General features: G+C 43.4%; 1 protein-coding gene across 7 annotated transcripts in view; it reads left to right on the plus strand.

Moving 5' to 3' along the window:
• DGKG (diacylglycerol kinase, gamma 90kDa) overlaps nucleotides 1–16,878 on the plus strand; it is a 261,627-nt gene that overhangs the window by 172,366 nt on the left and 72,383 nt on the right. For all 7 annotated transcript variants that reach the window (XM_006869748.1, XM_006869752.1, XM_006869750.1 and 4 more), the window contains one exon: nucleotides 7,186–7,276. In XM_006869748.1, the coding sequence (XP_006869810.1) occupies nucleotides 7,186–7,276 (91 nt within the window). The remainder of the gene's footprint in view (nucleotides 1–7,185; nucleotides 7,277–16,878) is intronic.

A 16,878-nucleotide genomic window follows, 5' to 3' on the forward strand; every position in this document is an offset into this window, starting at 1 on the left:
GAACATTTTAAGATTTATCTTGAAATACAGTACTATTTGTGATAGGATAATATTCATACACTTCCGAAGAAGACCAGTTAATACCACTATTATTCAAATTTACACACCGAACACTAAAGCCAATTATAATGAAATTAAAGAATTCAACCAACTTCTTCAATCTGACATTGATCAAACATGCAATCAAGATGTATTGATAATTACTGGTGATTGGAATGCAAAGTTTGCAAACAAACAGGAAGGCTCAGTAGTTGGAAAATATGGGTTGGTTATAGAAACAGTGTTGGAGGTTGCATGATAGAATTTTGCAATACCAGTAACTTCTTCACTACAAATGCCTTTTTAAAAAAAAAAAACATAAAATATGACTATACACATGGACTTTACCAGATGGAATACACAGAAATCAAGTTGATTGCATCTGTAAAAAGAGAGGGGAACACTGTGGAACAGACCGTCAATTGCTCATATGCAAACTCAAGCTGAAGCTGAAGAAAATTAAAACAATACCACAAGAGCCAAAAATTACCTTAAACATATCCCACCTGAATTTAGAGATCATCTCAAGAACAGATTTGATACATTAAACACTAAAGACCGAAGACCAGAAGAGTTGTGGGATGACATCAGGATCATCATACAGGAAGAAAACAAAATGTCACTAACTTGGCAAGAAAGAAAGAAAAAGACCAATGGATGTCAGAAGAGACTCTGAAACTTGCTCGCTAGCATAGATATGCTAAAGCAAATGGAAGAAATGAGGAAGTATAAGAGGTGAGCAGAAAATTTCAAAGGGAAGATTGAGAAGACAAAGCCAAATATTATAATGAAATGTGCAAAAACCCAGGGTTAGAAAATCAAAAGGGAAGAACATGCTCAAGCTGAAAGAACTGAAGAAAACTTTCAAGCCTCAATTTGCAATATTGAAGGATTTTGTGGGCAAAAATAACATCATAATAAATATAAAAGGGGTTGAAGTTGTTAAAGACTTAATTTTGCTTGAATGCACTATTAACACTCATGGAAGCAGCAGTGAAGAAATCAAATGATGTATTGCATTAGGCAAATCTGTGGCACAAGACCTCTTGAAAGCATTCAAGAGCAAAGATGTCATTTTGAGGACAAAAGTGCACCTGACCCAAGTCATGATATTTTCAATGCCTCATATGCCTATGAAAGTTGGACAGTAAATAAGGAAAACCATAGAATTGATGCATTTGAGTTATATGTTGTAGAAGAATTTTCAAAATATTCTGGAGTGTCAGAAGAACAAACAAATCTGTGTTGGAAGAAGAACAACCAGAATGTTCTTTAGAAGTCAGAATGATGAGACTTCGTCTCTCATACTTTGACATACTATCAGAAGAGACCCACTGTGGATTAATATGCTGGACTGTAAAGTCAGTTTGATCCACAAGGTCTGTGGTTCAAGCTCACTAGCCGCTCCTAGGAAACCCTATACAGGGTCACTGTGGGTCGGAATCGATTCGACAGCGTTTAACAACAACAACCTGAAGAAGGACATCATGCTTGGTAAAGTGGAGAGTCAATGAAAAAGAGGAAGACCCCCAATGAGATGGATTGGCACAATGACAGCAGCAATGGACTCAAGCGTAACAAAGATTGTGAGGTTGCCACAGGACCAGGCAATGTTTCATTCTGTTGTGCATTGGCTCTCTATGAGTAGGAACCAACTCAACAGCACCTGACAACAACAACACAAGCTATACGAGAAATCTTTTGACTTACTATATTATTCAAATAGGCCACCTCAAGAAACTGAATTAATACTATTCTGGTGTGGCTCCATAGGATAAGCAATCAACCTCAAGGTCTGTTCAGAAGGGGACTCAATGGCACTTAACAGCAACAACAACAACAATATGTAAATAGCTAACATTCTTGGCAAGCTTACCGCATTCAGCATTGTGTAAAGTGCTTTACAATCATCTCATTTAAATTTTCTATGACCCTTTGAGGAGTCCTGGTGTGGCACTGTGGGATAATGCATTGGACCACAAGGTCTAAGTGAAAAGGACTTAAAATATTTACTGATGAAGATCAAAGACCACAACCTTCAGCATGGATTGCATCTCAATGTAAAGAAAACAAAAATCCTCACCACTGGACCAATAAACAACATTCTTTTCAACAGAGAAAAGATTGAAGTTGTTAAGGACTTCATTCTTCTTGGATCAACCATCAACACTCATGGAAGCAGCAGTCAAGAAATCAAAGGAGTATTCCATTAGACAAATCTGCTGCACAAGACCTTTCTAAAGTATTGAAGAGCAAAGACGTCAGCTTGAAGACTAAGGTGCTCCTGACCCAAGCCATGGTATTTTCAATAACCTCATATGCATGTGAAAGCTGGACAGTGAATAAGGAAGACTGTAAAAGAATTGATGCTTTTGAGTTATGGTGTTGGAGGAGAATATTGAAAGTGCTATGGGCTGCCAAAAGAACCAACGGGTCTGTGTTGGAAGAAGTGCAGCCAGAGTGCTCCTTGGAGGCCAGGATGGCCAAAGTTCGTCTCTCATACTTCAGACATATTGTCAGGAGGGACTGGTTGCTGGAGAAAGGTATCATGTTTGGTAAGGTGAAGAGTCAGAGAAAGAGAGGAAGATCCCCAGCGAGATGGATTGGCAAAGTGGTAACATCAGTGGGCTCAAGCATGGCAACAATTGTAAGGTTGGCCCAGGACCAGGCAGTGTTTCGTTCTGTTGTACGTAGGGTCACTATGAGTCGGTATCAACTCAATGGCACCTAACAACAACAACAAACAAACAAATTCAAGGTCGTTTGAATTGCAAGGTCAGTTGTCCACATCCAATAGCCAATTTCTCTGGTAGCGTAGTGGTTGTGAGTCGGGCTGCCAACCGCAAGGTCAGCAGTTCGAAACTATCAGCTGTTCTACAGGAGAAAGATGAGGTTTCTGCTCCTGTAAAGATTTACAGCCTTGGAAACCCTGTACAGGGTTTCCTGAAACAACAACATGAGTGGAAGCAACGCAATGACACTTAGCAACAACAGCAAAAGTACCCTTTGAAGTGGATCTTTTTTTATTATCTCCATATTACAGATAAGGAAACTGAGGCTCAAAAAGTTGAAATAACTTACCTAAGCTTACACAGTCAGTAATGGACATTTGGCCAGCAATGGATGAGAAGTTGGTTTGATCTTGTCAGTCAGTCTAAGATATTGACCTCACCATGACCTCTTAACCTTATTAGATCGTCAAAAGAACCATTTCTGGGCAAAAATAGCTTGTTGCTTCCGGAAATTTTTATTAAAACTCTAAATCTCCTGGCAATAACTTTCAAATGTCATGATTCAGACCAACAGTGATATTTGAAAATGGAATCATAATGCAGGTCTCCTGGCTGCACTGATGTTCTCGCTGCCGGGGAGGAATGCTCAGCCTTGACATTTATGACAATCTGTGTTTTCCCTATTGCTTGGTCTTTTGCCATCATTAACTACTGAAAGTCACTGACCCTAGTTCTTTCCTCCTTGGAGAATCCTTTCCTTGAGATTTAACTGGCTCTGCCCCCTTCCATGTTTGCCATTTCACTGGAATCTATGGCAATGTCTCTCCAAGTCCTATCCAATGACAACCTGCATAGTGACCACCTGGGCACTTATAAATGGATCTGCTCTTATAAAATGCAGATTCCTGGGGCCTCTCCCAAAACTTATAGAGTCTCTAAAGATGGGAGCCTAGGAAGCAGCCTTTAAATCACATTCCCCAGGTAATTTTTATGAATACTAATGTTTGAAAGGAGTCCTGGTGTGACACCTAAGCATGAGACTTCAAGGTCAGTCGGTTTGAACTGCAAAGTCGGCAGCTCAAACTCACCAGCCACCCTTCAAAAACCTTATACAGGGCCTTTGTGAGTCCGGGCTGACTCGACAGCACTAAACAACAACATTTGGGAACCACTGATGTAGTCTCCAGACCTTCATGATTCAGTGTGATCCCTGGATCATCAACAGCTTGTTAGAAAATGCAGAATCTACTCTTTTAACAAAACCCCCAGATAATTTGTATGCATATGATTGTGCATACAGAGATCCACTAACTTAGAACAATGCTTTCCAACTGTTTTTCACATCATGGCACACACAGAACATAGGAACATTTGTTTGGCACACTGGAATAATAACAGATAAGAAGGCTTGCAATGATACTGGATGCTCAGCTTGCCCCAGACCTCACCTCCCACTCTGAAAGTTAAGGGAATCGATATCTCAAGTGTACACTGATTGTATGCATGTTCTGGTCTTGTTGAAGCGTGCCCAGTTCTAAGTTTCTTCATGGAGCATAATTCTCTAGACTTTTCTTATTCTTGTTTTCGTCATTTATCATTTGTGAGCATATTTTCACACATACCAAGTGTTAGAGAGGCTACTGCCTAGCCAATTGCCTTCAAGTCAATCCTGATTCCACATGTGTCAGCGTAGAACTGTGCTGTATGGGGTTTTCAGTGGTTGATTTTTCAGAAGTAGATCACCAGGCTTTTCTTCCAAGGTGCCTCTGGATGGACTTGAAACTCCAACTGAGTGCATTAACCATCTGTACCACATAGGGTTGCCTCCTAAACAACTGTTGTTGTTGTTGTTAAGTGCCATTGACTCTATGTACAACAGAACGAAACACTGCCCAGTCCTGGGCCAACCAAGCTGGTGAACTTAAACTACCAACCGTGCAGTTCAAACCAGCCTTGCAGTCCAGCACATTAACTCACAGTGCCACACCATGACAACTAGGTTCTAAGAAATCTTCATATAATGAATGGAAGAGTTCAGTCTCACTTCAAGTTCTAGGTAGACTCTTTGAAAACACCAAGAAATCTTGTCTCTCATTCTGAAGGGTCATTTGCTTATTGACTAAAAAGAGGGAAAAAAACAGAGCTCTTTTCCCTCTGAAGTGTAATCCTTTCCTCCAGGTCCACAAATCTTAGATGGAATCATCAGCAACATGCAAGGTGGCTTCCTCTCTCCTGAGCTCCAGGGGGAATGTGATTTGCTTAATCCTTCCTCAGCCAAATCTGTCAGCTTGTAAACGGGAAGGTGTCCCTTCTCTTAGCCAGCCCTGGATAATAGGCTGATAATTGGGTTGGGAGGAATGGAATACCTTTATAGACTTCCTGGTGGCACCATCTGATCAAAATAGCCAAGTGTTGGGACACCACAGCTACATGGGAGCATTGTTGATTAAAATTCTTTAGGAAAATATTGAAAAAAAATTTTTAGTTAAAAACAGTGAGCTCTAACTTTGAAGCAAATATGACATGACCTACCCCTAATTGGGACTCCTGGTGTGATGCTGTGGGTTAATGCACTGGACTGCAAAGGCATTTGAACTGTGAAGTTAGTGTTTCAAGCTCACCAGCCTCACCTCAGAAACCCTATACAGGGTCGCTATAGGTCAGAACGAACTCGATGGTACTTAACAAAAACCCCTTGCCATGGTCTAAGCAAATGCAATTGAAAGGGCAGCGGTGAGGTGGGGTGGCGGGAGGTCTTTCCACCAAACATTTCACATTGTTTCTTCTCTTTCCAACTTACTTACTGACAAATGAGTCTAATTCCCCTCTTATCTTTGTCTCCTAGTGCTGCTATCACAGAAATACCACAAGTGTGAGGCTTTAACAAACTTAGAAATTTATTTTCTTGAAGTTTAGGAGACTAAAGGTTCAAATTCCAGTTTCAGTTTGAGTGGATGGATTTCTCTTTCTACTGCTCTCAGGGAGGTCCCTGTCACCTTTCAACATCTGTGGGCTGGGTGTTCCTTGGAAATCTCCATGTGTCTTGACATCGGTCTCCTGGACCTAAGAGGTTACCGTCACAGGGACCAGAAGTCTAAAGGACATGCTCCACTCTAGAATCTTCTTTCTTGATGGTAGGCGGTTCCTTCATCTCTGATCGCTTCTCTCTCCTTTTATCTCTTGTAAGCTAAAAATGATTCAGGCCACACCCCAGAAAAATTCCTCTTACATCTGATCAGGGTTGTGACCTAAGTAAGGATGTTGCATCCCATAATAGTTACCTTACAACTGGTTGTTTTGTTGTTATTGTTAAGTGCCGTTAGTGGGTTCTGACCCATAGCGACCCTGTATAAGGTTTCCTAGGAGTGACTGGTGATCGCAATAGATTACATCATCAGGGATGGTTACATCAACTCATAACTACCAAATTATATCATTATATAACTGCCAAGCCACTGATAATCGTGGCCCAGTCAAGTTGACTCATATTTTGGAGACACACAGTTCAATCCATGGTACCCCACCCAACCAGATCATAGACAAAAGAAGCACATCTTTTGGGATCTGTCCTCCTTCTGGCCATGGAAGTTTAAAGTCTCAAAAGCCTGTCTGATCTTTCTTTTCACCCTAATCATACCCAAGAGAAGACTTGGCCTGAATTCCTTCTATGATCATCCATACTACAAAGGACAATGACTAGACCATGCTGTTATTTGCCACCTCAGTTAATTTTTCATGGAACTCTTCCTTTGATCCAGATACAGCTAGGAGGTCTTTCTTCTGCTCTGACCAGGACATTCAGAGAGCAGTTGGCAGTCCACCCAGATACCCATAATGTCAATGAGAAGAATGGGCTTTTCTCTAAGTTTCTAGCAAGAACAGTTGGTAAAAATTTCCATCCCTTGATCATATGATTAACAAATGCTGAAAATGTTAAGATTGGGGAATGCTGAGGGCTTGGGCCTCTCAATCCAGACAACAAACCCATTCCACATGACCATTTCAAGTACCAGCAGTTCCCATATTACAAACAAATTCTGTTCTTAAATCTGTCTCTTAATCAAATGTGTATGTAAATCGAAGCAGGTAGCGTTTGTATCTAACATTAGTTAGTCAAATGTTTGCTTTAGTGTGTAACATATAGTATACCTTTCTGTGCATAAAAAAATTATAGAAACACCTCCAGATATACTCAAACGTCTTTAACATGATAGTGCTGCAATAATAATGTTTTATGCACATTCACAAAGTAGTGCCTATTGGTTATTATGAACCATTGTATGGGCTTTGAATTGTTAATATAATAGGCTTTGTGGGGGTTGGTTCCTAACTACAGGTTGTATGTAAGTTGGATGCTTGTAACCCAGGGAATGACTGGTCAGATATTGAGCCATCTTTCTGCTTCATGGTCCAGGATGAAGAACAAGCTGTGGTATTTTGAATTTGGCACCTCAGAGACCTTTGCTGCCACCTGCAAGAAGCTCCATGACCACATAGAGTTGGAGGTAAGTTACCAAACTAGGGGGAATGCTTCAAAGACTATCACGTGCACCCTCAGCACATGCTGCCTTGGGTCTTTAAGAGTGATAAAGAGCACAGTCCAGTCATTGTACCTCCATCCTGTTTCCATCCTACCTCTCTCAGAAGGCTCCAATTTTTGTACCTGGCTTTTTCATGGCTTGCCCAGAGGGTCCTGAAGCTCTGGGACCCAACGGTCAGCTCACCCTAGTCCATTCCTTAAGTCAGCCGTTCTCCCCCTTTGGCCTTACTACTTCAGAGTTGGGACAACTTAGCTGCCACCAGTGCAAGGAGAGGTGCTATTGGGATGGAGTCAGTGTCCTATGCCTGGTAAAAGCCTGAGGACTGCTGGCCAAGGGCAGCATGGGTGAGGGCATGTGAATTTGTGCCAGAAGTATCCAGACCTCCCCCATTGTATCCCTCTTGTTTCTATAGCTGCTTCTGGGAGGTGACTGTTAGGTACCCAGGGCCCACTTCATGGGTGTGTGACCTTTGTAGTCACATGGGGCCCCATGGTTGTCAGATCATTCCGTGCTTGGTTTAATGTTCTGCTGTCACCATCTTGAAATCCATTTTAACGTTTGAACAAGAGGCCCCACATTTTCATTTTGCACCCACAAATCAGCGAATCCTGTAAGTCCACTCTTGTTTGACTAATTCTTCTGGCACTTGCAGCAGCCTACCTGAGAAAGTTTGCTTGTGGGCTTTCCTTCCCTGCTTGATAAGCTTGCCTATTTCCCACCTCTGACTCAGCTTCTGCTGTTTGCTCTAGTGGAATCCTCTTGCTGCCAGAAGAGTTTCTCTATGTCTGTGGCTACCTGGTAGCCCAAACTTCTATACACACCATCCCTGCCTCCACTTTGTAGATCCTCAGGCTCATTGGTTCCCATACCCATAGTTCTTAGCTACCAACCCCACTTTCCCATGGGGTTCAGTCCTGTAACCTGGTTTTCACTTGAGGAAAACAAGTGAAGAGGCAGCCAGAGCACTCAGCCAGGATGGGCCCCACCTAGCCCACCAGCTTTGTCTCTGAACCAGCTCTTGAAGTTACATGGGGCTGGGCATCCCTTTGAGGTGAAGCATTTGGCCCAAAGCAGTGTGGGAAAGCCCCGCCACTCCCTGCCGGAAAGCAGCCGGCTCACCCAGAGTTTTACAAACAAAACACAAAGCTAGAGGTTCTGTGTAGTTCTATTTGACTCTTCTGCCTGCCTCTGCTGATCCGTTGCTGGGTTACAAAGACACCAGGGTGGGAGGCGTGGATCCCAGCTAATCCTCTGAACTTTTGGCCTGCCCAGACTGAGGACAGAGGGGCCCAGGAACCTGGGGCATATGTCCCAAGATGGTATGAGTCTGTGACCATCTGCACCTGTATGAGGAGACAACCTTTATCTATTTATATATAAACTGTGCTTAGGAGCTGCAGCAGGAAGGGGAGGCCGGGCAGGGGACTGTGTGTGGCCAACACAGATATGTATGCATTTTTCCTGTTGGCACAGTTGCCTGGTGGGGTCTCTTTAAATATACTCCGTGAGGGGCAACCCTGGCCTAACCACTGCCAGCTGCAGGCAGGCGCACAGCGACTGCTTGTTCTTCCTGCAGCTGGCCTTGAAATTGTGCCCAGAATACAGCGGCTCAGCTCCCTGGCTTCTGCAGCCTGCTCTCTCAGTTCTAAGTCCCACTGTGCCCAGCAGTTTCTTCTAGGTTCAAGATGGCCATCTCTTCCTCAGCTGCAGTGGGGGTTGGTGGCTTGTTGCTAAGGACGCTGGTGGCTTCTGGAGGGGTTGGGGTTGTTCATGGTCTGGGTTGCTGAGGGCTTTCAGGAGCACTTCCTGTTTTCCTTATCTTCCCATAATGAGTCTTTTGAGTATTTATTCATGAGAGTAAGGGGGAGGGTCATGTGACAAGGGACTTCTGACAGCCCACAGGATTGGGGCAAGCACTATTTCTATATCCAGAGAACAGTGGGTGGATGGTTCAGTGTGTGGTGGGGGAGAAGGGGAGGAGTGGGACTGGGAGACATAAGAAAAGGGTGAGTGTGTGTGTGACAGATAAAAGGGACTGCAAAACATGCAAGAGAAGCTAGGTTATGTAACTTTAATCATGTGACCATAACGTGGAGAGTGTGGTTGATGTGGCTGGGTTGTACATGTAAGATGGTTGAAATGGCAAATGTTTTGTTGTATGTATATTGCTACAATTCAAATAATAATAATAATATAGTTACTGCATACACACAATCCAGGCCAGTGGGGAGCACACAGGACCCTACTCCACAGCGCAAGGTCAGGGAGCCTGAGAAGAGCGTATCTTTATTTAAACAAGTATTATACCTCATTTTCTTCAAAGCTCTACCACAGCCTTTATTCCATAGTCACCTAACAATCCTGTGAGCTAGGCAAACCAGGTATTATTATCCCCATGTATGGATAAGTAAGGTGAGGTACAGAGGCTTAGAAGGAGAAACAGCAAGTTGAGAAAAGTAACAAAGGAAGAAAAAAAGTCACATGTTTTTTGACTGCCTATCAAAACATGTCCATATTTAATACAGCACCCTAGGGGAAGCAAGTCTTGTGGTCACACGTTTTACAATAAGGTCACTGAGTTGCAGATGCATGAAGTAAGTTGACCAACACGTCATTGCTGGTAGCTATAAGAAAAAGATTCCAGCTCTTCTGGGTCAAGTTTTGCTTGTTGTTGTTGTTAAATGCCGTCAAGTTAGTTCTAACTCATAGCAACCCTGTATAGGGTTTCCAAGGAATGGCTGGTGGGTATGAACCACTTCAAACCAGCCTTGCTCTGGCCCAGTACATTCTCCTGTAGCGCCACAAGTTCTAGAAACTTAGTACATTCTTCAGCACAGATACAAAGTTTCTGCCTCTTTTACTGTGTGTACCAGTGCTCGTTGTTGGTAAGTCTGTTCTGACCCGTGGGATTCCATGTGTGTCAGAATAGAAGTGTACTCCATAGGGTTTTCAAGTGGCTGATTTTTCAGGAGATTGCCAGAACTTTCTTCCAAAGCACCTCTGCTTGGATTCAGACATCCAATCTTTTAATTAGTAGTTGAGCACTAGCAACTTCAGCTGGGCACCTCTGCTGAGATCTGCTTTGCAAAGAACAGAAGACACAATCCTACTGCTCATTTACGGAAGGAATGGATTCAGGCAGAAGGACTAAAACAGAGGGTTGGAGAGGAAGACGGCTTTAAAGTTAACCAAGGGCTTTCTCACACATCACATCATTTTACTCTGATCCATAGAACACTCAGGATGAATACTATTGTCCCCATTTTAGGAGTGAGAAAATGGAGGCCCGAAAGGTTGGGTGACACAGAGTAAAGAACTTGGGGAAGAGACAGTGTCGATTAGTTTCTTCTTTTTTTGTTGTCTTCGGTCACGCTAGTAAAAAGTTGAGTAGTAAAATTAAAGCTAAGAGGATGTTATACAGGGAGGGTGTCCACTAAAACCTCTCACATAGAAAGTAGCTTAGTTCCCTGAAACTAGTGAGGCCTTCTGCACTCACAAAGAATTACAGCCTCAGAAACCTTATACAGAGTCACTATGAGTCAGGACTGACTTGACGGCACTTAATAACAGTCAGGCTGCTAACCTCAAGGTCAGCAGTTAGAAACTACCACCATTCCACAGGAGAAAGATGAGGCTTTCTGCTACTGTAAGGATATATAGCCTCAGAAACCCTATACAGCGTCACTATGAACTGGAACCGACTCCACAGCACATAACTAACAACAGTGGGTGATTGCCTAGTACCCTCAAGTTGATGCCAACTCATGATGGCCCATGTGTGCAGAGTAGAACTTCACTTCATGTTTGTCAGAGTAGAACTGTTCTCCACATAGCTGTGATCTTTTAAAGCAGATCACCAGGTCTTTCTTCCAAGGCACTTCTGGATGAGTTCAAACCTCCAAGCCTTCAGTTTGTAGCTGCACACCATCTATGACAACAAAATGCAATCGGAGTAAATCATCGCTCTATTCTAACCCTTTATATATTAAGTGCCACTGAATCATACACTTTACAGTGATTAATTTTATGTTATGCAAATTTCACCGCAGTAAAAAATGGGGTGGGAAGTATGCCAGGCACTGTTTGGGGATATTTAGTCCATATCAGTAGGACTTGCCTATGAGAATCCTAAACTCCAAAACTAACATTTAACACAGCCATGTACATATAAAGACGTTTGATCAATAATGAGTCAGATGTTTTTAAGATTAAACAGCTATCTTTAGCTACTCTAGTACAATCCAATGCCATCATTTTTCAAAAGAGAACAATCAAGGACTCTACAGGTTAAGCAGTTTATACTCAAGTCCATCCATCCAGTAGGTGTTTCTCAAGCTCCAGCTGGTAGCATTCTCTTCTTCTGCCTTGACATCCATCCATCTGCAGTATCACACACTGCCCTATGTTAGAGGGGAAGACGTCTGCAAGCCTTGAGCTCCTTCAGCATGAATTGAGCCTTCTTCTCAGCTGGAGCATGTAGCACCTCCTAGAGTTCAGAGTAAGGAAGGTGGGAGCTGGTGAAATGCTCAACCCATCAGCCCAGCCACAGTGATTCCAAGGAGGGATGAAATGGGAATAGATTCATGGAGAAGGAAAACTCGAGAAGAACATGAGAAGGAATTTTGAGTTCTTGGAAAAGAAAGGCTTGCCACTGAAGTAAATCTATGCATCCACCCTGGGGGCGGGTTCAGGAGTGGACTCCTCGCCGTCCATGCTGGAGACCCTGGTTCAATTCTAGACCAGTATACTTCAGGCACAACCACCACCTGTCTGTCCATGCATGTTGCTGAACAGACTTCAGAGGAGCTTCCAGACAAAGTTGGACTAGGAAGAAAGACCTTGCAATCGACTTCCAAAAATCAGCCAATGAAAACCCCATCAATCACAATAGGCAGTATTTCATTCCATTGTATATGGGACAGCCATGTTTTGGAGCCCACTACACAACAGCAGCGCTCATGGAATAGAGCTCTAGGATAAGTACTGGACTACTAACCAAAAGGTCAGTGGTTCAAACCTACCAGCTGCTCCTTGGAGACCCTACACAGAGTCGCTAGGAGTTGGAATCGACTTAACGGCGCACAACAGAGAGCCGCAGACAACATAAACATCAAACTATAGAGTAAAAAGTAAGGCTAGAAAGGGTTCTTAGAGCGTTCTTTCTAGTCTGTTCTCTTCCTCCATTAAATCCAAAAGGAACCACGATGAAATCCAGCCTCTCCCACACCTGGGCCTCCACTCCAGCATGGTCTTCTGTGACAGCCTTCCATGTCAGCTCTTACCACTTCAGATTTCCTCTTCTTGCCTATCCACCAGTTTTCTCTGCTCCCTTTTATTCTGTGTTCCTTATTTCTCCTCTTGATTACAGAAGTAATCCAGATTCATGGTGATACTTGTGGTGGTGTACCATGGAGTTGATTCTGACTCATAACCACCCTGTATAGCATTTCCAAGGCAGGAAATCTTTGTTGTTGTTTATGCCATGGAGCCAGTTCCAACTCATAATGATCCTGCAAAGGGTTTCCAAGGAGCATCTAGTGGATTTGAACTGCTTTAGCAGTCTAGTGCTTATCCTACAGCATCACACCAGTACTCCAAAGGGCAACAGTGGTCCCATAAATCTTTACAGGAGCAGAAAACCTAATGTTGCTCCCACAGAGTGACGAGAGATTCAAACTTCTGACCTTGTGGTTAACAGCCCAGCTTTGTAATCCACTACGCTGCCAGGGTTTCCTGAAATTCATGATTATGGTGGTGGTGGTAGTGTGCCGTGGAGTCAGTTCCAACTCATCGCGACCCTGCATAGGGTTTCTGAGGCTGTAAATCTTTACGGGAACAGAAAGCCTCGTCTTTCTCCTGTGGAATGGCTGGTAGGAACCTTGAGGCTAGCAGCCCAACTTGTAATCACTAGCGGTCCTTTAAATTCATGATAGAGCACTTGAAAAATACAGAGTGGGGAGAAGAAAAATAACCCACAACCTCACCACCCAGGAATGTTGTTGTTGCTAAGTGCCATTGAGTCCATTCCTACTCATAGCGACCCTGTATAAGGTTTCCAAAGAGTGACTGGGGGGTTTGACCCCACCAACTTTGCAGTGAGCAGTAGTCCAGTGCTAATCCTGTATTGTTAGGTAGGTTTAGCCTTTGTTTCTTTTACATCAGGCTTCTTGAGGGTCTGTGTGAGTCTTTAGTTTTCCTCGTCTTCATCCATTTTTAAACTCATTTGTCCACCTCTTTCAAATGTCCTTGACTGATGCTTAAATTTTCTAAGCATCTCCTACTAAGGAAAAATGGTTTCTGTTAATTTTCCCTACAAAATCCCCCTGGTTTGCTTGCTGTTTCGGACATAACTTTTTATCTTTGAATGACTCCCTTCTTTATTGCCTACAAGTGCATTACCCGATGTTTCACTTCAAGTCTCCATTCATTTCTGTGCCTCTATTTTCCTGTGCTTTTCTACTTCCTTTGTAGTTTGTGAATGGGTTTGATTTTCTTTGTCTTCAAATTCCTGGCTACACACAGTCTTCCAAGGACTTTGGAATAGATTTTAAAGATTAATTCTTATCCCTAAATTTCACAATCATTGGGTAGATGGGGCCCAAGGAAATCTCAGAAGACTCAAAAACTACTAAAGGAGTCTTTGGAAGACGAGACCCAGAGGTCACATGAATCAGTAGCAGCAAGTCAGGTTAGAACACATACCTATGACAGATTCTTGGAAGATCCTCTAGGCTAACCTCTGCCCTAGGAGCTTAACCTTTCTACCACCAAGGTCCCTTAGTAAAAGAATAACTTTCCTCAAGCAATGTCTACCAAACAAATTGCACCTTTTTAAGTACTAATGGACTGGGAGGCCCTGTTAGTGGGAAATGTATTACTGCTCTGAGACTGTTTAGATTACTAAGAAGAATTCATGGATCTTTATTACCTCACTCAGAAGATTTTAGGAACCTCAGGAAAGGAAGCCATTCTAGTCTTTTCCTTTTTCTACAACTGCATTATTAAATAAACAGAGAATATTATGTACACTATGTCTGGTTGGCTATAGTGAACAGGTTTTCATCTATTTAGTCAGGGGAGGCAAAAACATGCTGACTGTGGTCTTCCCGAGAAGAGGAAATAAGAAAAGAGGAAAAAAGACTCTGTTAGGATGGGTATGTAATCTAACAGGAAAGATCAGATCAGTATCACTGTGCGCACTAACTGTGGTATCTCAAGTCCATTAGGATCAACAAGGAACTAAACAACAGCAGATACTTACTGAGCACTTAGTATGTGGTAAGCATTTTCTAGTGCACCCCTGCATTATCTTATCTAATCCTTATAACAACTCTGCATGGTGCATATTATTCCCAGTATTTACACAAGGAAATGGAATCTTTGAAAGATAAGTAACTCTTCCAAGATCAGATGGATTTCAAAGCTAGAGCTGTGATCCCAGGCCCATGCATCCCAGCCCCCAGCACACACCCCCAATACCATGATCACCCCAGACACACAAGCTCACAGGAGACAATTACCTCTGCACTACACTTCCACTCCTCACCAAATACTTGTGTCTGTTTAACACAAGTTAAATGTGTTAAAACACAATGGGGTTCCCATTCATATTTCTTAGACAGTTAACTATTTGAAGCAAGCATTGTGTCATCTTTATTCTGTATTTCCAAGCCTCACATAGTACCAAAATGAAATAATTGCTCAATAACTGTTTGTGGATTGTGAAGTTGAACCAAAGTGGGGAAACTCCCACAGTTAGTGTAAACACTGATAGAAATCACTGCTTACTTAATCAGACTCGTTGTGCCTTTTTGTTGGAAGTCACCTGAATGGAAGGTACCACCTTGCTCCATTCACAGCACAAAGAAAGAGATGGCAGAACTCGCCACCTGGCACCCAGTCTCCTAACTATTGAGTGGGGAGACCTCCCACGCCCGTTTCTGAAAGTAGCCGAGGGTCTAGGACAACTGTGAACCCGGGACAGGAAATGCCAGGCTTCTCCCACCTCTTTCCCACCAAAGAGAGTTAAGACAGTGAGTGGGCAGAACCCATGTGGCAGAGAAGGTGCTGGGCAGCTGCAGAATTGGAAGGAGTCACCCTGCAGGGCAAAGGAAGGGGTCTCCAACTTAAGCCTTTACCTGTGGTCCAGAAGCCTACCTTCCTCAGAACATTGCCAGCTACCAACCGGATGGCCATCAGCCCTGCCCTGTCTCAGCAAAGGGTGGCCCTGCAGACAGTCCCATCCACTCCAGTTTGACCTGAGATTCCCAGACAGGCAGCAAAATCTGTTCATCTGCATCCAGAGCAAGAATGCCTTAACATACATCTTATTTCTTATTTATTTGTTTGTTTGTTTCTAACTTGGGGAGGGTGGCATGGTAGATAGGAAATGGCTTTGCCCTCTGTCCAACTCTGAGGCAACCCACCACCGTGAGATTTGAGAAATAGCAGTTTTGTTTTGGAAACTGGCACCCGGTAAAGACTCACTCCTGGAAATGAATTTGGTTCCCCCCAGCTGCAATGTTCTACTTCCAGTGTCCCTGCCAACACCCCCTCCCAGCTGCCCCTCTCAAAGGCACCATTGTGCCTGCCTGGCACAGCAACAGAGGAAGGCTAAAGAGGAAGAAAACATTTTCTGCCCATGGGATGTTCTTAAGCAGGTTGTGTGTACATGGCTTCAATGCTGCATTCCTTGAGCCCACACAAACCCACCAGAATGCCATCATCCCTGTCACAGATGGCAGCCACTTTCCAGTGTAACTGGCCACCCCGGCTCCCTGTAAGAGGACGCAGAGCATGAATCTTGGGCAAGGCTGAGGGAGTGGGGTCACGATGACACTTTCAGTACAGCCCTCTAGTGTGCCAAAGCAAAGATGAATGTCGACTCTGAATCTCTCAACTGGAACAAGGTTAGGCCCACTTACCACTCAATGAAAGGATCCATCCTGGCACATTCTAATAAGAGAATATCTAATAAGTCTCCTCCTGGATATGCGAAGGATAGGAGGCGCACTACTTTTCAAGAAGTCTGTCTGTTGCATTGCTGGACAGCTCTGACTTTTAGAAAGTTATTTCTGGTGTTCAATAAGGGCAGAGATAGTATGTTGAGTTTAACATCACATCCTTCCTATGCCAGCACTTAGCACAATGCTTGGTGCTCAGTAAGTGTTGTGGAACACATTACTGAATTCCCTATCTACTGGACCTATTTCTATCCTCTGGGGCTACACAGAGGAGCCCTAGTGGCACAGGAGTTAAGCACTTGGTTGCTAACTGAAATGTCAGCAGTTCAAGTCACTCTGAGGTGAAAGATGTTGCAGTCTGCTTCCATAAAGATTTACAGCCTTGCTTGGAAATCCTCTGGGGCAGTTCTACTCTGTCCTATAGGGTTGCTATGAGTTGGGATCAGCTTAACAGCAGTGGGTTTGTTTGCAGGGCTACACGTAGAACATGCGTACTCGTTCCTCCATGTAACTGACTGTCCTTCATTGAGCTGAAGATACATCTTCTGTGTTGCCTCCCATTGACCTTCACTCCAGCAGTTTCCCTATGTGACGTGATTTGTA

The sequence above is a fragment of the Chrysochloris asiatica genome, unplaced genomic scaffold, assembly GCF_000296735.1.
Source record: "Chrysochloris asiatica unplaced genomic scaffold, ChrAsi1.0 scaffold00135, whole genome shotgun sequence".
NCBI lineage: Eukaryota > Metazoa > Chordata > Mammalia > Afrosoricida > Chrysochloridae > Chrysochloris > Chrysochloris asiatica.